Below are 21,059 nucleotides of genomic sequence, written 5' to 3' on the forward strand. Positions count from 1 at the left end.
TGTGACCGGCTCCCGTGAAGCCATCAGGAGATCCCAGATAGGACTGCAGACTGAATGGGTTTAGACAGCCCTCTGCTAGCAACAAATGCATCTGTACAAATTGGAAAAAGGGGCCCCTCCTCCAGACATCTTTCTGCCATCTGTCCGAAAACGGTCACAAGCAATACACAAATCTAGGATGTCCGGCATATGAACAGCGCCCCCTAGAGTTGTACCGTGCACAGCCGGCTTCTCAGAGCCGGTCTCCCAATGACCCCAAATGACCCTGCCCCCAAGGCCAGGGGGGGAAGAACCCTGGGGCATTCCTCCTGCTCAGGAGGGTGGGGCCTCAGGAGGCTGGATCTGTTTCATTTCACAGCCCTTCTTCTTCTCATGCTTGGGCGGCGCCAGCTGTCAACAGCTCAGGCTGGGTGGGCTATGCCGTCCTGCTCCCTGGGTCACTGCTAAACAGTCCCGAGAAAGTGACCGTGGCTCTCCCAGCGTGAAGTCCCACATAAGCCTCAGATGCCTCCCATTAGGTCCCTGGGTGGGTGTCAGGGACCCATGATCAGAGTTGCGCCCATTCCGGCATTTCCTACTCTCCGCGGTGCTCAAGCACTCTCCTCTTTCTCTCTCTCTTCCGCCCCACCCCCACCCCCTTTTTTTAAACTGGGGGAGGGGAGAGGGAAGAGACTGTCTTTGATCTCAGCGGAGGAAAAAAGTCTGTTCTGTTCAGGCTTTTGGCTAACACAACAAACAGTGTTTAAAATTTAACTTTGCTTAATTAATTAGTAATTCTGTTTAATGCTGTCTGATCTCCCTCCAAAAGGTATTTTGAAGCTTGAGAAGGGAACATCAAAGGGAGCCGGGTGAAGATGGTCAAGTAATGCATTTAATCTGGCAGTTGCTAGGGGTGGAGAGATGCCAGGTTGGGAGCTAATGTGGGACAGAGCCATCATCTGGTAAACACAGACGGCCGGCTGGCTCCTCGTGGCTGTGGCCGTGGTGAGAGGAGGGATAGGGAACAGCTTCCAAAGAGAAGGAGCTCCACACGCTGCCCCAGACTTGTTTGAGCTGAGACCTGGTTTTCAGAAAGCAGAGTTGACGTTTTCTTTCTTCCATGGCTACTGTGTATGGTTGGGCAGGTTGTGGACTGCACAAGGATTTCCAGTCAAGCAGGTGAGCAGCAGGCGAAGCCTGCACCCTGCCTATCAAGGATGTATCCTCGTAGGTGTGCAGAGCTGCACTTAACCTAAGGCACAGTCCACGTGCTTTACTGTAAAGGGCTGGGAAAGTACATGTTTTAGGCTTTGTGGGCATTAGAGTCTATGTTGCAGCTACTCAACTCTGCTTCACCATAGACAATGGATGTGAGTGTCTCTGTGTCCCAGTAAAACTTTATTTACAAAAACAGGCGGTGGGTTGGCTTGCCTCTCGGGCTGTAGTTTGCCAACCCCTGCTCTAGGTCACCAAGGGTGCTTCACAGGCAAGTGAAAGGCTTTGGTTCCTCCTCTCTCTGTCCCTTCCCTTCCTTTTGCTCCTACCCCTTGCACGGCTTTCCTTTCTGCTTTCAAATTAGCAGTGTTGTTACTGTTGCAATTGAAGAGTGATCAGAGCTCCCCTGAAACTATGCCCCGCAAAAGGTCACCTCTGGGGGCGGGGGGTGGGAAACCTGCTGGGCTGAACAGGAATAGGAGACAGGGATGCGCTTGGACTCTGGTGCTAAAACCCATCTTGACAAAAATATCTCCAGTTGATTGGACCCAGGCAGCCTGTGGCGAGCCCCATTCACCCTTCTCCCACCTGCCCATGTGCCCGAGGACGGATGCACGGAGGGAGGACGATTTGTTCTGCACAGGGGTGGCTGGGGCAGGTGGCGGGTTTTCGTTGTTTGGTTTCAGTGGGTTGTGTGGATGGAGAAGCAGGTCCCTGAGTCCCAGCCCAGGCCTCTGGCATTGGGTCTGCATGGCTTGCTGATTGGTTATCTGCCACCTCTTCTGGCCGCTGGGCAGGGGAGAGTGAAAGAGAGAGACTTTCTTTGGTGGGGACAAAGGGGCGCTGACTGTTCCTGGCCCCCAGGCCCCAGGGCAGATGGCTTGCAGTCCTACTACCCGGCTGTACCTGTCCCCATGCTGGGAAGCGGCCCCGGCTGGGTGTCCAGGTGGTTTTCTGAGCTAGGATGGGATGAGGGATCGGACCCCCCTGGTGAAGAAAGGACAAAGCCCTGGTCTTCGGAGAGGACATACGATGAGGATAAGGGATGGAGGGGGATGTCCCTCTCCTCCCTGGGAGAGGAGAAAGGAAGGCAGGAGGGGAGGACCTGAGGAAGGACCGGGCTGTTTGGGTGTCAGGGGGAGGGGTGGTCCGGAGAAGGAGAGAGCAGGGACAGAGGTTTCTTTTCTTTGGGTTTTATCAGGTGGAACTTGAAAAGCAACATTGAACCTGAAGGTGGTTTTCTGATAACTTCCCTTTGAACTTGAAGTTTGGTTTCGATAAGCCTGGCCGGCTTGCATCTCCAGCCAGGACCTCGGCAGAGGGAGGCAGCAGCTTTGAAGATGGAGCTGGCCTTTGTTTTTCTTTCTTCTTTTTCTTTTTCTTCTTCCCATGATGGTGGCAGCTCTGGCCCAGCAGTGCACTGATAGATTTGAGATGGAGGGATCAGGGCGGCGCAGGCCGTATGCTTGGCTGTCCTTGGGTCACTGGCCAGTCTCCCACCTGACTTCCCTGGGGCTCGGCGTCACACCAGAGCGGGACACCTCCTGGCCCTGGAGGTGTTTGCTTTGGAGGAGCAGGGAGGGCTGGACTTGGTTTCATCCACTACCCCAGGAGCGGTCAGCACCAGTGACCTTCCCCTTGCAACCACCCCAGTGATGGGGATGCCAAGCGCCCCCACCCCGGAGGAGCCAGATCTTTTAGGTTTATTCTCATTGGCCTCATTCTGTGAAACGACCAGGGAGGAGCCAGGGTCTGTGACTGAGACGGGATCTCTAGCCAGAGCCCCTGACAGCTCTAGGGAGTTGTTGCCTTGCTGCGGGGACGTGCAGAGCCGGGGGCTCCCTGCGTCCCACTGGGTGTGAAGAGAAGGACGGGGACACCCGGCGGCGGCTGCCTCAGCGCCCAGGCCCAGCCACGAGGGGAGCTGTGATGGGGCCGGGTCAGTCGCTGGCTGCCATGGCCTTCCTGTCCCCGCCTGTCTGGCCTGTGACTGGAGCATCCTTATCTTTATCTCCTTCCTCCCTGCCCTGCTCCCCACCCAGGCTGGTATGACGCTTTGTGTCTGTTTGTATCCCAAAGCCTCAGTTTAAAAAAAACTTAGCTGCCCACTTCATGATTCCTAAAAGATTAAATGTGTCGGGACATCATTCCCCAGACTGTGACTACTAATGGCTGGACCCCGTGTGCTGGCCCTGGCTGGGTCTTAGCCCTTTCAGTCGTAGCTCCTTGAATCCACACAGGAATCCTCTGGGGAGGGGACTGTTATCATCCGCATTCTACAGTTGAGGAAACTGAGATGTCTAGAGAAGTTATGTGACCTGCCCAGGGCCACACACAGTGTCGGGAGGGTCAGAACCCAAGCAGAGACTAACCTCTCCCTGGGCTGGCCCAAGTCTCCTGAAGCCAGGAATGGCATGGAGTGGTCGAGAGCACGAGCCAGGTCGCTTGGGTTCAAATCCCAGCCCCGTCAATTAGTAGCAAAGCACTTAACCTCTCTGTGCCTCAGTTTTCCCATCTGGAAAGTGGAGCTGATAGCAGTCACTGCCTCACAGGGTTGCTGTGAGACCGAGGGAGTCGCTGAACAGTGTAGTCAGCACTGTGTGAGGTCACTGCCTCATCTTTATGCGCGGAGGCCACCAAGCTGTGCGGGGCCCCACGGGAAGTGCTTTGGATAACTGCTGGGCCCACAGGGCAGAAGTGAAGCAGGAGAGTTGGGGAACTTCCCCAGCAGCCACTCCTGGGTCCTGGTATGCAAGGGTGTGTGAGTGCGGTGTAAGGACAGGGGTGGGGGGGGAGGCAAAGCCCCCCACCTAGTTTCCTGGCCTGGTGGCTGCATTTCTCCAGGCTCCTGACTTCCCAAGGAAGTCCACCCACGGTTGGGGCCACTGCCCAGTCATCTCAGCTCCTTACATGGCCCTCCTGGGCCACCCTGAGTCAGGCATAAGGGGACAGTTCCTCAGGTGGGAGCCAGGCTCCATTTGCTCCCCTGTAAAACAGGACAACAGAATCACTGCCCCAGGGCAGCTGAGGGAATCTGAAGAGAGGAGCTGTGAGGCTGGTTTGGAAAGCACATTTCTGAGCAAACTTGAGTCCCCTTTATCGGGCAGAGACAGAAGGGGCCGAAGGGGTCTTGTGGGACTTTCAAGATCCGAGGGAACCTCGTGGGCTGGGTCGTAGCTCAGAGACGATGGCTGCTCCCCTGCACTGTTCTCCTGGCACCGGTTAGGGGTATCCACGGGAAAATGGTGTCCACAGGCCCCGGGCTTTCATGCCCACCTTCCCACTGCTCCTGGGAGCACACACAGGGACCATAGAACCCTCTGCTCAATACCTTTGGCAGAGGGAGGACCCTCTAGGTGAGCAGAGGCAGAATGAAAGGCCCAGGGCGAGCCGGCTCCTGAAGATACCATGGTGTGCCTGCCTGCGTGTCTGTGTGCGCGTGTGTGCTCGTGTATATGCCCTTCACCTACCCCAGTGAACTCCATTTCTATCACTCCCCATTTCTATCCCTCTTCCTGACCACCCACCAGTGCGCCCCATGCAGGTAGCATGCAGTGTGCCCAGGCAGGTGTCATCTTCGAGGACACCACAATGTCCTCCTGGAAGGCAGAGACTGCAGAAAGTGGCTGTGGTCCAGAGCTCCCCCTGGGGGCTCCAAAAGCACCTGTCTGCCTTCATTCACTTGCCCTTTGGCCCAGCGCTGCTCTGGGTGGCCTCAGGATGCTTACCTGGGCTGCAGAGAACAGAGGCCTGAGAGGCCCGCTGGGGTGACCTGAGCAGCGGGCAGAGAGGCACCCTGGGAAGAGCGTCTCCCCTGGGGCAGCCCTGGGCATTAACGGGGCCAGAGGACAGAGCAGTTGGACTCCAGCAAACCGGCAGGGCAGAATGGGCCCCACGCCATGGTGAGGACATCCTCGGGACAAAGCCACAGGGAGCTGGTGGCCCCGCAGCCCGGCACCTGGGCTTGGGGGGCTCGGGACCCAACTCCTCATGCTTTCTCCCTCGCCTCTCCCTGCAGTGGCCCTGCCTCCCGAGAAGACGGACGGGCTGGCCAGTGGAGATGAGAAGAGGATGGACAAGACAGCCGAATCCTGCCCGGGCTCCAAGAAGCAGCTGAAATTCGAAGTAAGTTTCCTTTCCTGGTGCTGGGACCTGGATGGAGGTGTTTTCTTTTCTCGGTGCTGCTTTTCGAGGAGGGAAGCTGAGGCCCATCCAGATTTGAAGGCCCCCCCCCCCACTCCTGGGTGAATAGCCGCCCTCTGGGAGAGGTTTCTACTGCTACCTCTGGGGCCGCCCCAGCTCAGCTCAGGCCCTGGGGACTCACCTCTGCCCTCCCCTCTCAGCTTGGGGCCCCTCTCAACATGGAGTGGTGGCCAGAGGATGCCCCTGGGCTGTGGCCTGGTGGCCTGGGGGAAGGACAGGAGAATGAACGGGGGAGACGGCACCCTGGCCCTGGTGCTGCTGTTACTGCCTGGGTGACCACCCTCTTCTCTGGCCTCAGTTTCCTCATTGGTGAAAGAAATCTTTGCTTCTAGCTCCCAAGGCTGTTCTGGGGAGCATGTGGGGACTCTCGGGTGGGGTGTGGATGACCAGGAGACCTGGGGCAGGTCCCTGACTCTGTCTGGGACTCAGGTGGTCAACACCAAAGGGGACATGCACACCCAGAGCCCACAGTCTGTCCTGCCTCCCCGAATGGAATATTAAGCTCCTTCTGTGTACCAAGCACAGGGCCAGGTGCTGAGAGCAAGACCTAGACCTGCCCTCAGGGAGCTTACCGGCTCCTCCCCGCCCTCCTTTTACCCTCACCTCCTTCCTCCTCTGTTTCCTTCATGAGATCACTAGGGCATAGCTCTGGGGCCAGCAGGTGGGGGACAGTTCCCAGCTCTGCCGCTGCCTCACTTGCGCCCCCCACCCCGTGAAATGGCGATATCTATCTTATTGGGATGTCGGAAGCACGCTGAGTTAAGGCAACTCAAGTGCTTAAAAGGGTGTTCAATTCAGAATGAGTACTTTCTTTCCTCCTTCCAACCAGTGTTGATTGACAACTGCGGGTACCAGGGAACCCGGCAGTGAACTGGACATGGTTCCTGCCCTCATGGAACACAGCATGGCAAGGGGGACAGATGAGTGACCCGGGCCCAGTAACTGCACAGTTGGTGACGTGATGGGGATCTGGGAGCATGGAGGGGAACAGGGAGGTCACCTAAGCGAGGCCGGAGGGCTGCGGGGTGATGGGCATTTTGGCAGTCCAGACACTCGGTGCAGTGCCCGGAGGAGGGAGCCGTGGCTGCAGGCAGAGGTCTATCTGAGCCTCTGGGCTTGGAGCATGGGTTGGGAGCGGTGATGCACGGGGGTAGCCTTTGGGCTGAGGAGGACACTTCTGGTGGAGGGAACAGCAGGGCAGAGTCCTGGAGGCTTGGCAGTGCCGGTGGGCTGTGCGGGACAGCCAGCTGCGTTGTGCAGGGAGTCGGGGGGGATGACGCAGGAGTGTGGGTGAGACAGGTCGCTGAGGGCCCTGGATGCGGGCGCTGAGGGGTCAGGCGGCATCTAGTTGAGGAGCTGTGTGTGCTAAGCTTCTTCCTGAGCTCCCCGACCCCGGGTCCCTGCAGGTCTTCTGGGGGTGCTCGGCAAAGCCAATGCCAAGCCCAGCGGCAGAGGGAAGGCCCAGATGTCTTCCCAGGAAGCCCAAGTGGGTCCGCTTCCAGAGTGGGGCCGGCTGTTGCCTGTGACTCATCCATGGTCCCAGAGGAAGACTCACCTGAGAGGGCCGGGGCTGGGGGGACAGGAAGGTGCACGTGACAGAGGTCACGGGACGTGGGGGTAGTTACTTAACCCGTGTTTCTGAACTTCTAACCCGAGCTGTCTTTGGAGCCAAGTGGAGGGGCTGAGAGAGGGAAGCAGGTAAACACCGTGTGTGTGTGTGTGTGTGTGTGTGCGCGTATGAATGTGTGGATGCACGTGTATGTGTATGTATGTGTGAGTATGTGTATGTACGCGTGGGAGTGTATATGCATACGTATATGTGTCCGTGTGTGTGTGCTCGCAAGCACGCACCCATGTACAGGCATGTGTGTGGGCCGATTGCTGTGCTGCACGACGCAGTGCCTCAGAGAGCAGAGTGGGCACTTGGCAGGTATCAGACAGGCATGTCACAACTGAGGGAAGGCCGACTTTGAACTCAGCGTGGGCTGCCCAAGAACTGCTGGAGGGAGCCGGCTTGAGTTGTGGAAGCCAGGGGCAGGGATGCCGTGCTGGGGCTCACTCCCAGCAGCCTTGGGAGGCCGGGCACCTCCGCTCTCTGGGGGCTGAGCGTGTTCTCATGCAGAAGGAGAGGTGGGCCGAGGCAAGACGTGGAACCGGATGGTCTGGGGGTGTCGTTGCTTGTTTTCACAGAACTGTGGCTCTCAAAGGCCGTTTTTGGATTCTCTTTCCGCAAACGGCCATCCTTTCTGGATCTCTTTGTCTGGGGTTCCGCCGGCCCCCGCGTATGTGCCGCCAGTGACGGAGCCCCCGCTTCCCAGCTCCAAGTCCCTGTGGTTGGACACCTTGGGTTGTGGGAGTGATGATGATGACGTCATCACTATATTAATCATTCCAGCAAACACAATAGCAGCTACTACCATTAATTAGGCTTTTCTCTGTGCCAAGAGGCATATGCACTTGTTTCCAGTTCTCCTAAAGCCGACTGAGACAGGACTTGGGAGGTGATCCCAGGGGGTAGCAGGGAAGCAGGGGCGCCCGTGATGGGGGGTTGATGGGCGGGTCACGGGCAGCTCGGCTCTGTCCGCTGGGGCCCCTCGGAGAGCCACTCGGAATGCGCTCAGGTGTGTCCCCCGGCCTGGCCCCTCCCTTGTTCAGGTTGACTCCTTGGGGCTGCCTTCGGACAGGGAAGCCGGGCGCCTGAGGTGGGAGGTCGGGGACTGCCCACCGCAGCTACAGGGGAATGTGGAGGGGGCTGAGGGGACGTGGGACAGAGCAGTTAATGTTCCCAACGACCTTCTGAGGTCGATACCATCATTTTCCATAATTTATGTGAGGGGAAACTGAGGCCCAGAGAAGAGCAGGGCCGTGTCCAAGGTCACGCAGCTGCAGAGGGCCAAGCCCGGGCTGGCACCTGGGGCAGACTCTTTAACTCTTAATGCCCCTCCTGTCCTACCTTCCAGGTCAGGTGGCCACCCTGGGAGTCCCGTCACGGCTCCCTGAGTCACCCCTGCATCTTCCAGTAGCGTCTAGCCCTGGGTCCAAGTGCATTCTTCTTGAGGCCACAGAGCCTCCTCCCAGAGCCCGCCTTGTGTGTCCTTGGCCTTTGAAGACCCAGAGACTGTCTGCACCCGGCAGGCACCTCTCCCCAGACCCACGCTCCCCTGCCCGGCTTGGCCTCTCTCCCAGGCCCGTCACGTCTTGGTCATCACGCTCTTATTTTTTTTTTTAAATAAATGTATATATTTATTTAATAAATTTATTATTTTTTTAAAATTTTTTGGCTGAATTGGGTCTTCGTTGCTGTGCGCGGCCTTTTCTCTGGTTGCGGCGAGTGGGGGCTACTCTTCGTTGTGGTGCGTGGGCTTCTCATTGCAGTGGCTTCTCTTGTTGCGGAGCACGGGCTCAGGCGCGCGGCCTTCAGTAGTTATGGCGCGCGGGCTTCAGTAGTTATGGCGCGCGGGCTTCAGTAGTTATGGCGTGCGGGCTTCAGTAGTTACGGCGCGCGGGCTTCAGTAGTTACGGCGCGCGGGCTTCAGTAGTTGTGGCACGTGGGCTCAGTAGTTGTGGCTTGCGGGCTTCAGTAGTTGTGGCGTGTGGGCTCAGTAGTCATCACGCTCTTCTTCACACAGAGTCTGGGGAGGACAGGGGGAGGTGGCAGCCCCATGACGTGGCCTATGGGTGTTCCAGCCTCCGCGTGCTCAACCACGTTCGTCTGTTGTCTGTTTGTGTCCAGGAGCTGCAGTGTGACGTGTCTGTGGAGGAGGACAGCCGGCAGGAGTGGACCTTCACTCTGTACGACTTTGACAACAATGGCAAGGTCACCCGTGAGGTGAGTGCACCCGCCTGGCCTCCCGCCAGGCCATGCCCTCGGGCGCAGGCCCATGATGAGCCCGCCACTGCTGTCCCTTCCCCTTCTCCTAAGGGTAGGTGGGGAGGGCAGGAGCGAGGCTGCTGGGAGCTTCATGGAGACCTGTGAATGGGGAGGGGAAGGGCTGCCGGGCTGCTCTTGGCCGAGGCACCATTCCTGCTGCAGAAGGGGCAAGAGGCAGGCGCTGAGCCCAGGCCTCCCTAGAGGAGGACCCTGGGCCCCAACAGAGTCCTGTCCTGCCTCCTTCTCTCTCTGGTCGTGGAGCTCTGAGATCACCCCAGGCCACTTCCCACCTCGGCCAGTCTGCCCAGGAGCTGGGGTGGGCTGGACAGACAGAGGCCAGGCAGTGCCTACCCCCACTGATGCAGGAACGAGCAGCCGCAAGGGCCCGGCCAGCAGCTCAGTTCACAGGCCCGTTCCTCCTCCCCCTCCCCTCCGCCTACATGCCTGTGTCTCTCTCTCCCTCAAATCTCAAATCTCCCCACATCTCTTTCCTCCCTCGGTTTCTCGCGCCCTCTCTACATACCTGAGTCTGCGCATGGCGCACCTGCTGTGTGCATCTCCTATGTACTGGGTGCACAGTGGGCAACAGCACAGACGCAGTTTCTAGCCGTGTAGCTCCAACAGTCCGCTGAGGGGAGCAGAGCCCGAACAGTCACAGGGTCATCGTAAGCTGTGACGTGTTCAGTGATGGAAATAAACGGAGCGGTATGAGCGACATGGGCAGGAGTGTCCAGGGAAGCCTCTTGGAGGAGGTGACGTGGGCGCTGAGCTGGGCAGAGCCCTGGGCCGGGGAGAGTGAGAGCGCTCAGGGCATTCAAGGAACCAGAGGAGACTGGTGCGGTGGCTGCTTATCCAGAGAGACAGGGCTGCAGCCGGGAGCCGGCAGGACAGCCCACGCAGGGCTTCTCAGGCTCCAGCCAGCATCCTGACTTTGATTCCAGGTGTTAAGGGAAGCCAGGGGAGGGCTGGTTTAAGCTGGCGAGTGATCTGATCTGAATTATTGCTGACTGTTGCTGCCTCTCTTATGCCTGGGTCTTGGTATCATCCCTTCTGCCTCCTTATTGCCTCTTCTGTCCTGTTTCTCTCTGACATCCTCTCCCTCCCCAGGAGGCCCTGGTGTTCAGGTGCGCTACCTGTAACAGATCTGCATAGAGAGAGGTCTGAGATGAGCATGGCTGGCTCCACGCCCACCTCTCGCCCAGCACGTGAGGGCCTCAGGGTGTTCCCAGGGAGAATTGAAGCTTTGCTCTCTTATCTCCCTGTCCCAGTTCAGGGCTCAGTATTTTCTTCTCTGTAGATAGTGCAGGAAAAGCTGCCAGAGGGGAGACCTGGGTGAAAAAAGCCCACCTCTTCCTCAGGCCGTGGTTTAGGGGTTGTTAGAACAGGTTGGAGGAAGAAGCTGTGAGTGAATTTTAATCATTCAGGACTCTTTGGGGCATCAGTGACAGAATCCCAGCACAAACTACAGTAAGAAAAAAAAAAGAAGACTATATTGGCTCATGTAACTGAAACTTCAGTCCACGGGCACTGACTTCAGGCATGGCTGGATCCAGAGGCTCAAGGTCTTCAGGACTAGCTGTTCTTCAAGGTTCTCTTTCCTCTGTGTTCCTTTATTATCAGGCCTGCTCTCCCCTTGGCAGTAGCGAGATAACAGCTGATAGTTTCAGTCTATATCCCATGCTCTTTGCAACCCTCCCAAATTCAGAATGTCAACTGGAGTTGCAGAACCGAATCTGACTGGCTTTGATTGAGTCACATGTCTGCTCCTGAACCAGTCATTTTTGCCATAAGTTTGTGATGCTTTTAATGGCCAACTCTGGGTCGATGTGCTCATTCTGGAGTCAGGGGAAAGTTATTTGACCCGTGAGTCACATAGACTGAAAATGGGGCGGGGTGGATTTGGCTTACAAAATAAAATCAAGGTGCTGTTATTAGGGGAAGAGAGAATGGATTCTAGGGAGGCAAAGCCCCCAGAGGGACCTGGGTGTTTGGGAAGCAGTGGAGACCCTTCCTGGTTTGGGACTCTGGGGAGATGAGGGATGGTTTAGGTGAGACCCCCAAGTGCCCTCCAGCTGTGATGCTTTTTGTTGGGGGTTATTGTTTTTCCATAGCGAGGAGCCCCTGTTTCCCACCCCCCTGCCCCCACCTGTTAGGGAATGGAGTCATTATCTTCACAGGGGAACACATTACAGGCTTGAAGCCTGCGTAACAGAACTGAACTGGGGTGGCAATAGGGGGCAGCCAGGCTGGGCTTCTCAGAGGTGTGGTGGCCTCTCCCCTCTTCTAACGCGTGCGGTGGCCCAGACGACTCAGCCTCTGGTAGCTGTCCTCTTCCTTTCTAGCTCAGAAGAGGCCGAGGGAGCCTCAGGAGCTGACTGTAAAAGGGTTTGCCCCCCACCTCGGAGACCTTACAGAAACCTTGCAGGCAGACACTGCATTCTGCTTTCCTTTACCCCTTGCTAACAAGATGAATAGAAAGGAAGTGAGGCTTTCCAAGGAGGGTGCCCCAGCTCGGCCCCTGGGGTGAGCCTTCACTGGTTTCTTTCTCCTGCCCAGCAGCAAGGAGGTTGGCTTCCAGTCCAGGGAAGACCCAGCCTGGTGTTTCTTTGGGTCTATTTTTAGCCCCAAAGCCACTCCTCAAATCTGGCTATAAATACGGTTCCCCTCCACACCCTCTGACCATCAGCATGCATGTTCCTCTGTGCTGGGGCAGACGCGCTCCCGCCTCCCTGCAACCACAGCCTACAGCTTCCCAACTCGGAAGAAAGAACCTGTTCATCCTTCAGGTGTTCACTTGTACAGTATTTACAGGCACCTACCCCTCTCCGTTCCGGACCCTGTGCGGTCAACAGGGCTGATTTTCCAGCTGGGATAGACAAAGCACACATGTTCCTAGACCCCGAATCAGCTGGAACCCTCGGGGATCACACACCAGGGCCCCAGGCCTGGTATATGATGCTTAGGTGATGACGTTGGTGGACCTCACTTTCCTCACCTGTAAAATAATGACACCTCCTTCACAGGCTTCCTAAGATGATGAGAAACAGTGGGCAGTCATGGTGGTGCAGAGCAGCTCAAGGGAAAGAGAAGGGGGAAGAGGGGTCCTCCGTGGGCCTTGCCAGAAGAGCTGGGATCCCCAGGGAGCCAGCAAGTGAGTAGCTGGAACCCAAGTCTCAGACTGGCAGCCCCACCGTCCCAGGCTAGCCCTCAGATGTTCTGGCCCAGCACAGGCAACAAAAGCAAAAATAGATGAATTGGACTACATCAAAATTAAAAACTTCTGTGCATCAAAGGACACAATCAGCAGAGTGAAAGGCAACCTATGGAATAGGAGAAAGTATCTGCAAATCATGTGTCTGAGAAGGGATTATTGTCTAGAATATATAAAGAGCTCCTACAACTCAACAACAAAACAAACAACTCGATTAAAAAATGGGCAAAGACTAACTAGATATTTCTCCAAAAAAGATACACAGATGAGCAATAAGCACATGAAAAGATGCTCAACATCACTAATTATCAGGGAAATGCAGATCAAAACCACAATGAGATAGTACCTCACACTGTCAGAATGGCTGTTATCAAAAGGACAAAAAAATAACGAGTGCTGGTGAGGAGGTGGAGAAAACAGAACCCTTGCACACTGTTGATGGGTTTATAAATTTGTTCAACCACTATGGAAAATAGTACAGAGGTTCCTCAAAAAATTAAATATAGAATTACCATCTGACCCAGAAATTCCACTTCTGGGAGTATACCCCAAGGACGTGAAAGCAGATTCTTTAAGACATACTTATACAGCCATGTTCATAGCAGCATTATTCACAATAGCCAAAAGGTGGAAGCAACCCAAGTGTCCACTGATGGGTGAATGGATAGGCAAAATGTGACCTATCCATATGATGGAATATTATTTAGCCTTAAAAAGGAAGGAAATTCTGGCACATGCTACAACATGGGTGAACCTTGAGGGCATTACGCTACGTGAAAGAAGCAGTTACAAAAAGACAAATACTGTATGATTCCTAGAGGTTATCGATGAGGTTCCTAGAGGTAGTCAAATTCATAGAGACAGAAATAAAATGGGGGCTGCCTGTGGCTGGGGGCAGAGGGGAATGAGTTGAAAAAAATTACCTAGTTGCCAGTATCAAAGATTCTGAAGACTTAACAAGAGATTCTGGGTTTCTGGCTTCTCTGGAATGACCCTCAGCCTGCACCGCCACATTACAAGTCAGTTGAGCTGGGCGGCTGCCACCTCCTGTGGGTGGGAACAGTACCGCAGTTGGCCCCAGCATTCCTGGTCATCCATCCACCTACCTGCGTGGCCATGGCAGTGCTTGGTGTCACCTCTGCCCAAGGGCTTATGGGTGAGGGGGCAAAAGGGGGCTGAGTCTGTCTGTGTTCATGAAGAGTCTCTGGGCAGATAATCGACCATCTGTGAGCCTGACCTATAGAGGGGAAATACCTTTTCCAGAGTTTTCCAACATCATTCAAAGCAGGAACCCTCCCCTCAGACCAAGGACCTTAGCAGATGGCCGGAACAAAGGGAGACCTAGTGAGGGGAACCTGCTTCCCCCTCTGTCACCCAATCAGGATTGGAGAGCACTGTTCTGGTTAAGGGGGTAACTGAGGCCCAGAGAGAAGATGAGATTTGGTCAAGTTCTCACAGAATAGTTTATCTTTGTAGACGCATCCACTTTTCCATTTTTCATGCAGGAGGTGCTCATCAGACCAGAGGTAGATGCTGTTGACGCCCACGCCCACAGTATCTGAGGCCCTCCTCCAAGGTTACCTGTTAGTGCCCAGCATGAGAGCTTTCTCTGGTGCCTGGGAGATGGCTTACGCTTTCAGTACAGCCTGGAAGTCTGGGGGATGTAGCGTCCCTGGTGCAACTCTCCACCCATAGCATCCCTGGGGCAATTCTCTACCCCGAGGGATGATAGTATTTTTTTTTTAACATCTTTATTGGAGTATAATTGCTTTACAGTGTTGTGTTAGTTTCTGTTGTATAACAAAGTGAATCAGCTATATGCACACATATATCCCCATATCCCCTCCCTCTTGCGTCTCCGTCCCACCCTCCCTATCCCACCTTTCTAGGCGGTCGCAACCGAGCTGATCTCCCTGTGCTATGCAGCTGCTTCCCACTAGCTGTCTATTTTATATTTGGTAGTGTATATATGTCAGTGCTACTCTCTCACTTCGTCCCAGCTTACCCTTCCCCCTTCCCGTGTCCTCAAGTCCATTCTCTACGTCTGTGTCTTTATTCCTGTCCTGCCCCTAGGTTCACCTTTTTTTTTTTTTTAGATTCCATATATATGTGTTAGCATATGGTATTTGTTTATCTCTTTCTGACTTACTTCACTCTGTATGACAGACTCTAGGTCCATCCACCTCACTGCAAATAACTCAATTTCGTTTCTCTTTATGGCTGAGTAATATTCCATTGTATGTATGTGCCACATCTTCTTTATCCATTCATCTGTCAGTGTACACTTAGGTTGCTTCCATGTCCTGACTATTGTAAATAGTGCTGCAATGAACATTGTGGTACATGACTCTTTTTGAATTATGGTTTGCTCAGGGTATATGCCCAGTAGTGGGATTGCTGGGTCATATGGTAGTTCTATTTTTAGTATTTTAAGGAACCTCCATACTCTTCTCCATAGTGGCTGCATCAATTCACATTCCCACCAGCAGTGCAGGAGGCTTCCCTCTGGGATGGGAGTATTCTGAAGCAGCTTCCACAGTCCCTCCAAGGTCCCCGGTGTCCCTGAACCCCGCTGCCCATGGCCCTTCCTGTGCACTCAGGTCATTCACTCTCCCTCTCCCTCACTCTTGCTTCCCCTTCCTGTGAACCCCTGACATCCTAGTGTTTGCCTGAGGCTGGGCTTTGGGGGAACCAGGGGGAACTTCGGCCTTTCAGATTCCGGAGGCCCTCCGATTCCTTTGTTTTAAATGCACGTGGGTCTCTGCTTCCCTTGCCATCCAGGACATCACCAGCCTGCTGCACACCATCTACGAGGTGGTCGATTCCTCCGTCAACCACTCCCCGACGTCGAGCAAGACGCTGCGGGTGAAGCTCACCGTGGCCCCTGATGGGAGCCAGAGCAAGAAGAGCGTCCTTCTCAATCACCCCGGTGAGGGCTGGAGGGCCACGCTGGCCACGGGAGTCGGTCCACTCCCAGCTCTCAGGGAGGGTCAGAGCCCCACCTGGGAGGAGTGGGAGGGAGTTCTGGGGCCTTTCCTGCGAGCTGCTCTGTGGACAGGTGGGATTTGAGTGGGTCCTTGAAGGTTGGATAGGGAAGGAATTCCAGATGGAAGGCCCTGCATAAGCAAAGCGCTGGAGGTGGGCCTGGGCGTGGCAAGCAGCCACAGTAAAGTCTTCTGTGATGGGGAGTGTAGGTGGGCGGGGCCTCGAAGGCAGCTAAGGAGTCTGGGGAGGAGGTGAGTCCGGGGGAGGCATCAGGCAGGGCAGGAAGCTGCGAGACCCGTCTATTTAGTCCTGGCTGGGAGAACCCTCCCCGCAGAACCATCGAGAAGCTGCTGTGGGCCAGTTTCAAGGGCTGTGTGCTAGGCAGCCTGGGTGGGGCCAGGAGGCCGATGGGTGCAGGAACAGGCTGCTCACGGGGCTGTTTCTCTGGTGGGACTCAGACCTGCAGAGCACCAGGCCCAGAGCAGAGACCAAGCCCGCCGAGGAGCTGCGAAGCTGGGAGAAGAAGCAGCGGGCCCTTCTCAGGTAGGGCGAGCGCGGGCAGAGCCGGCCCAGTGCCTCTGAGCACGGATTGAGCCCCAGCTGTGGACCTGCCTCTAAGGGATTCCAGGCAGGAGGCTGCAGTCTACATTCTCCTCGGGGGCAGGGCGTAGCGGGGTGGGCAGTGATTTCAGAGGTCAGGTTCGCAAATCAAACTCAGTTGTCCAAAGAGCTAAATGGAGGTCCACGTTGCTTCGTCCAAAATGCTTGGGCCAGATTTGTTTTGGAATTTGGCATTTGTTGAGTTTTAGAAAGGTGCTCCCAGTGTATTTCTATCTGGGATCTGCACAGCACCCCAGGGTTTAGCACATAGATATTTCTGCAGGGACACATAAATATTCATGCTAAGTGAGAGAAAGACTATAGCTACCTTCGCATCTGTTTAGAGCAAGCTTGGCTGCCACATGGGTTATGGAAGATCTTTGTTTTCACATGCCTTGGATTTCAGAATTGTGGCGAAGGGGTTGTAAAGCTGCAATTATCTTTCACCTGTTGTTATTTAACTGCAAGGAAGGAAGTGAGGAGAGGGAGGGAAGAAAGAGAGACTGGGTAAAGAAAAGTGCTGAGTAAACAGTAATATAAAGTAACAGTAATGTGGGACAGTATCTACTGTGAACATGGAGAGGTAATGACTGGGATTTGAGAAGCAAATAGGGGAAAGAGAGAAGGTGGTCCAGGCAGAGACACAGCATGGCGTGGGGAGAGGGCTAGGAATTGGGGATGCCCAGGCTGGCTACAGATGTGGGGGGCTGCCCTGGGGGAGCAGGCAAGCTAGTGTGGGCAGATCACAGAGGCCCTTGAAGGGGAGGGGCAGGGAGCCCAGAATCCTGCAGTGGGGGAAAGGTCACCTCTCTCCCCTGCCCGCCCCTCCCTGCACCTCACGCCACACCGGGAAGGCCCGTTCTGAGCTTTGGGCAGGTTATGGAGTGCTCCAGCCTCAACTCCAGTGGCCTGGGGGCTTCTGTTCTCCCCACCCCGTGGGGAGCCAGGGAGACGTTAGGAACACATGGATTGAAGCCTGGCTCTGGAGCATCCTTAGTTTTGACCAGTTACCTTCTCCTTTGCTTTGGGCCTGTTCAAAGCATGGGCCCTAACCCGTCCTCCCGGAAGGCCCAGGGAGGCCAGGCAGGGGAGGAAGAGGAGGGACAGAGTGCCGACGTGCTCACTCCCTCCCGCCCCTGCTCCCAAGACCCAGACAGAAATTAACAGAGGGTCCAGAAGGGTTTGTCCTGGTGGCTTCCCAGGAGCTCGTGGGACCACTCCCACCGCGAGGCCAGGGCCCACCCTCTCGCTTGCCTTCCCTGATAGGTTCCAGGGTGACAGCCGTCTGGAGCAGTCCGGCTGCTACCACCATTGCGTGGATGAGAACATTGAGAGGAGAAACCACTACTTAGATCTCGCTGGGATAGAAAACTACACGTCCCAGTTCGGGCCTGGTAAGGGAGCTCCTTCACGGGTGAGGGCGGCCAGGGCAGGGCGTGGCGGGGCGGGCAGGTGGGCTGGTGGGGGAATGTGTGTTCGCTGGCCCCCTTGGGCTGGGGGAAGACCTAGCTTTTACTGGACAGAGTATAGAGTCTTCTTGGAGGAGATGGCATTCAAAACATTTAAAACATTAAAACATGCACAAAGTTGAACAAAATCAAGTAGTATCCGAGGGCTTATAATTCAATGAAAACAACAGTTCGGTGCTGCACCCCGACCCACCCCTCTCTTCCAGTGAGGACCCTGGGCTTCGTTAAGCAAAACAGTGCTCTTTTTTTTTTTTTTTTTTTTGCGGTACGCGGGCCTCTCACTGTTGTGGCCTCTCCCGTTGCGGAGCACAGGCTCCGGACGCGCAGGCTCAGCGGCCATGGCTCACGGGCCCAGCCGCTCCGCGGCATGTGGGACCTTCCCGGACTGGGCACGAACCCGTGTCCCCTGCATCGGCAGGCGGACTCTCAACCACTGCACCACCAGGGAAGCCCAGGGCTCTGTCTTTATCAGCCCTTGACATCTCAGCTCTTGCTAAAATAGATGAAGACACAGCCCACTTAATTTCACTCCCCACAACGCCCTTCTCCCCTTCCCCCCGCCCCCGCCCCGTGTTTAATTCCTCTCTGAGTTACCTCTATAAGTTAAGGAACATGCTTGTAGATTTCCTTTGTGCTCCAGTGACCTTAGACAGTTTTAACAATGTCCCTGTCTCCTCTCTTTCCAAGCTCTCAGAAGGAGAATTAATTATTTTTAAAGACCTAACACAGAAACAGTTTTTCCCACTTAGCAGATGGCAAAGTTCCATTGCAGAAAAGTTTCCTCCAAGGCAGAGGGAGGAGCAGTGGGCTGGGTGTCGGGGCATGGGGTTAGCTCTGATAAGGAGCAGCTGCCTCTGTCAGCCTGGGAGAACTGGGGGCGGAGTGGTTTCCAGGGCACCGTGTGACACCAGCACACAGTAGGTGCTCATTAAACATTTGTTGAATTGGTTCCTAGGCTCCCCGTCAGTGGCTCAGAAGTCAGAACTGCCGCCCCGCACCTCCAACCCCGCTCGATCTCGCTCCCACGAGCCAGAAGCCATCCACGTCCCACACCGAAAGCCCCCAGGCGTGGACCCCGGCTTCTTCCACTTTCTTGACACCCCATTCTCCAAGGTCTCGGAGGTCCAGCAGCGGCTCCGGGGTGGTACCCAGGACGGGAGCAAGCACTTTGTGAGGTCCCCCAAGGCCCAGGGCAAGAGCGTGGGTGTGGGCCACGTGGCCAGAGGGGCAAGAAGCAAACCCCCCATGGGACCTGCTGTCCCTGCGGTGTCCCCATCCGCCCACCTGGCCGCCAGCCCGGCCCTCCTCCCCACTCTGGCGCCCCTCGGGCACAAGAAGCACAAGCACCGTGCCAAGGAGAGCCATCAGGGGTGCCGGGGCCTGCAGGCGCCCCTAGCCGTGGGCGGCACCGTCGTGGGGCGGGGCCACGTCAGGGAGCTGCCCGCGGTGGTGGTGTACGAGAGCCAGGCCGGCCAGGCGGTCCAGAGACACGAGCATCACCACCACCACGAACACCACCACCATTACCACCACTTCTACCAGACCTAGAGCCCCGCCCCCGCCCTTGCCCCACCATATGAAGGACCCCCCTCCCCCTGCCCCCAAGGCATTATTATTCTATTAATTATTGTTATTATGACGATTATTGTTTATTAATAATTATTGTTACTCCACTAATATTCAGCTAGCCTCCATGTAGAAGATATATGGAAACACAGAACTAAACTTTTATTTATATGTCGTGGGGACTGCATAACTTACCCAAGAAATGACTCTGGGTTTGGAAGTGGCCTGTAGTGGCAGAGGCTCCCTGGGGCTCCGGAGCTGCGGTGTCCACGCAGGCCATTCCACACGCTTCCCAGCCCCGGGCAAGCCCTCGGCCAGAGCTCTGCCCCATCCCAGTCTCTTCCAGGAGAACACCCTTCCCTGGCCCGGCTTCCAGAGACCCTTGAAATCTCCGAGAAGATAAACAGCTGCTACCTCTTAGTATGATTCTGATTTTATTTTGCCCTTAACTGATTGTAATGTGCTACAAGGGATTCCAGCGGACTGCGCGACCTTCCCAGCTGTTGCGTTTTTATGTCCCAACCTAGAAAGCTTAGCTGTCCTTTCTGGAGTTATCTTTCACACCTTTCCAGTGGGATCACGCCTCTGCCCCAAACCAGTCCCATCTTTTCTGTCGTGCGCAACATGAAAATACATTTCTCTTTTTTCTCTCCTCCTCCTCTCTTTAGAAAGATACACACCCATATTTAAAGACTGCCCCTGAAACCAGCCTTCTCATTTTGGAAACCTCCGGAGAGGGAACCAACCACACAGACAAGTGTGGTTTTCCCAGATCGGGCAATTGTGTGTTGTTGGTTGTGACCGAAGATGTGGAAACCTGGTGTCCTACCATTGGCAAATATATACATACCTACGTGGTTCTCTAACAGAGCTTTCTGTATCTGTAGATAGATGCCCTCTGTCCATTTCTATGTATCTTTCTATAAATATACACTCTCAGGTACCTTTTCTGGTGTGCAGAAGTCCGTGCTTTGCTTCTCAAGACACATCCAGAGAGAGCCCAGACGTGACCCTGTGTGCCTCCTGTTGGGGCGCTGTTCATTAGATGCCAGTGGCCACCTGCCTCTCATCAGGGATCCTTTCTCGAGGTTCGGGATCTGGCTGGTTTTGGAGAGGACTGTTGGAGTACAGAAGCGTGGAGGGAAACGGGGACAGTGGCCAGAGCTGGGACCCTGGAGCAGTGTCCTCTGTAGAGCAGAATTTTGTTTGATTGAAACCCGGGGAGGCCAGGAAAAGGACACCTGTCAACTAGTCAGGGACCCCGGGAAAAACTGATGACACACACTCGGATTGGGTAATGGGGTGAGCTTAATAAAGGGAATATTTACATAGTGTGGGCAAAGCCTCCTGAAAGATCGTGTGCTGGCACTGTGGTACCACTCCTGCCCCTGGAGTGGAGGGCGTGGGAGAGAGTCATCCTCAGCAGACACAGAGGGGTGGGGACACCTGGAGGAGCCGCGACCTTCACTGGAAGGATGCAGCCAGCCTGTGAGGACCCTACAGGGAAATGACTTCCTGACCTCACTCTCCTGCCCGCCTGTATCCTGCAGAGGCACCGTTGGCTGAAGCCACCAGGAGCCAGAGAGTGAGGCAGCTATTGATGGGGGTCACACAGGCGTTCTGCCGGGGAAGAGGAGAGTGGAGGGTGAATCTGGAGGGACACAGGAAGAAAAAGCGGCTCCAGCTGCCTGCCTTTCTGCCACTTGGTCTCCCAGCTGGCACTCCCTTTTCCAGAGCCTCTGGTGTTGGTTTACCGTGGTTGGTAAGGAGTTTGTTTTTGAAGATAGTGTGCTGACTTGTTGCCACTGTATTAATTTTATTAGTTACTGGTGTGCCTGGGACTGGATTAGTACGGTTAATCCTTATGACAACCCTGAGGCAGCCGGTGGAAGCTCAGGGAGCACAACAGGCTCAGGGAGGTTGAGTAACTCTCTTGAGACCACACAGCAGGTGGCAGAAG

At 55.3% G+C, this 21,059-nt stretch overlaps 1 protein-coding gene across 1 annotated transcript in view; it reads left to right on the forward strand.

The window, feature by feature from the left end:
• Nucleotides 1–20,047, forward strand: part of NKD1 (NKD inhibitor of WNT signaling pathway 1) — an 86,232-nt gene extending 66,185 nt beyond the window's left edge. The window contains exons 5-10 of the mRNA XM_067718226.1: nucleotides 5,213–5,319; nucleotides 9,131–9,226; nucleotides 15,261–15,408; nucleotides 15,923–16,007; nucleotides 17,331–17,458; nucleotides 18,489–20,047. Of these exons, the coding sequence (XP_067574327.1) occupies nucleotides 5,213–5,319; nucleotides 9,131–9,226; nucleotides 15,261–15,408; nucleotides 15,923–16,007; nucleotides 17,331–17,458; nucleotides 18,489–19,081 (1,157 nt within the window). The 3' untranslated portion in view covers nucleotides 19,082–20,047. The remainder of the gene's footprint in view (nucleotides 1–5,212; nucleotides 5,320–9,130; nucleotides 9,227–15,260; nucleotides 15,409–15,922; nucleotides 16,008–17,330; nucleotides 17,459–18,488) is intronic.
• Nucleotides 20,048–21,059: the final 1,012 nt, after the last annotated feature.

This window comes from Pseudorca crassidens, chromosome 20 (assembly GCF_039906515.1).
Source record: "Pseudorca crassidens isolate mPseCra1 chromosome 20, mPseCra1.hap1, whole genome shotgun sequence".
Classification (NCBI taxonomy): domain Eukaryota; kingdom Metazoa; phylum Chordata; class Mammalia; order Artiodactyla; family Delphinidae; genus Pseudorca; species Pseudorca crassidens.